General features: G+C 39.7%; 1 protein-coding gene across 1 annotated transcript; it reads right to left on the bottom strand.

The window, feature by feature from the left end:
* Nucleotides 1–2294: 2294 nt before the first annotated feature.
* On the bottom strand, nt 2295–3239 carry LOC309564185 (olfactory receptor 5V1-like; the record flags this gene model as incomplete). Its single annotated transcript, XM_082268817.1, has 1 exon — nt 2295–3239. The coding sequence occupies one exon, from the start codon at nt 3237–3239 to the stop codon at nt 2295–2297; it is 945 nt and encodes a 314-aa protein (XP_082124943.1).
* Nucleotides 3240–3584: the final 345 nt, after the last annotated feature.

Below are 3584 nucleotides of genomic sequence, written 5' to 3'. Positions count from 1 at the left end.
TATATCTGAATCCTATGAATAGTCCCTGGCCCTATCTTATATGAAGGATAGCCTTATGCCTATCCCATGCATGCTTAAACTCCTTCACTGTATTTGCAGCTACCACTTCTGCAGGAAGGTTATTCCATGCATCCACTACTCTCTCAGTAAAGTAATACTTCCTCATATAACTTTTAAACCTTTGCCCCTCTAATTTAAAACTGTGTCCTCTTGTGGTAGTTTTTCTTCTTTTAAATATGCTCTCCTCCTTTACCGAGTTGATTCCCTTTATGTATTTAAAAGTTTCTATCATATCCCCTCTGTCTCTTCTTTCTTCCAAGCTATACATGTTAAGGTCCTTTAACCTTTCCTGGTAAGTTTTTTCCTGCAATCCATGTACTAGTTTAGTAGCTCTTCTCTGAACTCTCTCTAGAGTATCTATATCCTTCTGGAGATATGGCCTCCAGTACTGCGCACAATACTCCAAGTGAGGTGATTGGTGGATTAGTCTTCAGCTCAAGAGGCCCGTTATTTAAAAAATCTAGCCTAGCATAATTTCTTTCAAGAAATTTAAGCTAGAGGAATGAATATTATAGGTCACTTTAGATTGGTGTGCACATTGCAAAACAGTGTTGAGTTTATGTTGTCATTGTGTCCATCCAGTCTTGCCATAATAAAGGCCCGGGCCAACAACAGACTTTATAGTATGTAAAATGTCAAAAAGAATGTTCAAAAAGTTAATAAGAGTGTCCATACAAATGTTCCCTATTTAGGGATAGCAACACATAATAAAGTCTGAAAAAAAGAGAAAAAAAGAAAAAAGGAAGAAAAAAACTTGTGCAAAGTTGAAGTGCAAAGTTAAATTCTCTTCATAAATGTTCAGAAACAGTGTACCTCTATTACCACCATTGCAACCTCCAAGCCGTGACACCTCCACCTTAATAAAAAGTGCAGGCTTACCGACTTCATAGGACCTTCTAATCAAAGAGAGGTCAGCAGAGCCTGTGGCCAAACAAACTGCCCAGGATATTCCCAAAGATATGAGAGCACATCCTTAGACCATAAATAATAGATGAGAGTAGCTGTCAGACAATGTTGTATGCACATGCGCTGGAAGTCTTTTAAGCGCCATTGCTTGAAGTCTTCTCAGATTCCTAGCTTCTCCCATTATTTGTGGGGTAGCAAGTCTGACCACACAACCCCTTGCTGGATTGGTCCTCAGCACATGAGGCACTTTATTTAAACCTTATCAACCTCTATGTGCATCTGTGCTTGTGATAGCTTTAGCTTCCTGGATCTCTGTTTGATTCCTTGCCTAAACCCGATCTGCTCTCATCTTCGATTTTCTTTGCATTCCCTTGTTGCTGACCTTTGCCTTGTAATACTCTTTGGATTGTTGCCTGAGCTTGATCTTGGATTGTTAACCAGACTTGCTTTCTTCCAACCCTGACCTCAGAACTGTTTATAGACTACGCTTTCTTGATACATGCCCTGGCTTTGGACTGTCCCAGTATTTTGCCATAAACTGATGTCTACAGCTTGACCAGCCTCAAGACTATAGGTACCCTTCATTCTCTTATGCCTCGTACAAATGCATCGATTATTGGCCGGGAATTTTCAGCCAACGTTCGATCGGCCGATTTTCGGCTTTTTAGTATGATGCTTTCGACAACCGACTCCGACTTTTCGGCCGAATAAAATCTGGTGTGCAGGCTATAAAATTTTTGTTGGCCATCAACACAACGGCCGATTTTCCGTCAGTCAGTACAGATTTCGGCAGACAAAAATCTGATGAGCAAGACTGGGCATGCTCAGAGAAGAAAAAACACACGGAAAGTAAACCAGCACATGACATCACTTCTGAAGTAGATTTATGTTGGCCGAGAAAACTCGTGTGCCGTCTAGGCACATTCCAACCAACAAAACACAACTCTGGACAAAAGTCGGACGATCGGTCAGCCAATAATTGTTGCGTGTGTACGAGGCTTTAGTCAGTCAGTCCCAGGGCTGTATGCCTAAGAACATAGGTACTTGGCAGGAGCCAAGTACTGGTAGTCCTGCTTGCCTTAAAACCAAACTCTGGGCGGATAAAAAAAATTACCCCATGCAGTGGGAAATACAAAATTATCCCATGCAGTCAGCTATAGTTCCTGACCTAGGCGCCAGGCTATGTATAACAGTATGTTTCTTTGATTTTGTATATATTGGATCCAAAAGAACCAGACTTTTTTGAAGTTCAGTTGTCTGTCTTCTGATGTTCTGGTTCATTTTTCATTACACATTTGTTTTTCTAGATGTTATATTTTTTTAATTATTTATTTCTTAAAAAATGAGATTGATGTCCTTGCTAAATTAGTCATGGCTTTTAAAATATCTTTGTTCCTCAAAGTGTAGACAAATGGGTTGAGCATTGGAACCACTGCCGTATACAGAATTGAGAACAAATTGTCCATTTCCTTAGAATGTTCAGATTCTGGTTTGGTGTACAATATGATGATTGGGCCGAAGAACATTATCACTGTGGTGAGGTGTGAGGAGCAACTAGAAAAAGCTTTGCGTCGTCCCTCTGAAGATTGAATATTCAGAATGGCAGAGATGATGAACACATAAGAGGTTATAATAAACAAAAAGGGTAAAGCTGACACATACATATTCTGAAACACCAAAAGTATGTCTCTGCTTGTAGTATCACTAGAGGTAACAGCATACAATGTTCTCTGCTCACAAAAGAAATGGTTAACATTTTGGGTGGAACAGAAGGATAACATAGATGTAATTACCACATTAATTACTGCATTAATGCCAGATAAAAGCCAGGAACACAGAGCCAATGAAATGCATACATCTTTACTCATGAGTAAGGAATATTGTAATGGCTTACAGATTGCTACGTATCGGTCATAGGACATGGAGGTCAACACATAAATGTCACCAGCAGCCGACAATGAGAAGAAATACACCTGGACCATACAGGCAATGAAAGACATCCGGTTGTCCTGCGTCAGGAGTATAGAGATCAGTTTTGGCAATGTAACAGAAACATACATAATGTCTACAACAGCAAGATTACTCAAGAAGAAATACATTGGAGTATGGAGCTGGGAAACCAGACACACCAGGGTAGCAATGGTCATGTTTCCAAGAACAGTCGTCAGATACATTAATAGAATGGCAGTGAAAAGGAGACATTGTCCCGTTTCAGAAGCTGAAAATCCTAAAATGTGGAAAATTGTTTCTGTCCCGTTTGAGCATTTCTCCATTTTGCCTATGGGGAGTTAGCCAGCAATTTAATCTGAAACGTTTGAATAGGCTGATTTCAATGATATTTAATATTCAAGTTGCATATTATTCTTTGTATATTGAGGCTTCATCTTGCATATGTAAGAGCAGTGTATACAGCAAACTTTTACAAAGCATTTGGAAAGCTTTCAGCCAGCTTTATATTGCTTCCCTAAAGCCTTTAAAGCATTCTCCAGCTCCAGTATAGAGGTAGTAAACACCGATCAGAATCCAGATATCACGTCTGCGCTTTTAATGTTACTTTAGTAAACCCGTATCAGCTGCCAGAACCAAGATTACCAGTCTTCATTGAGAACTACAAGGAT

This window comes from Pelophylax lessonae (assembly GCF_965119305.1).
Source record: "Pelophylax lessonae genome assembly, chromosome: 9".
NCBI lineage: Eukaryota > Metazoa > Chordata > Amphibia > Anura > Ranidae > Pelophylax > Pelophylax lessonae.
The sequence above is the reverse complement of the archived record's forward strand: the minus strand, read 5'-3'. Positions and strand labels throughout refer to the sequence as shown.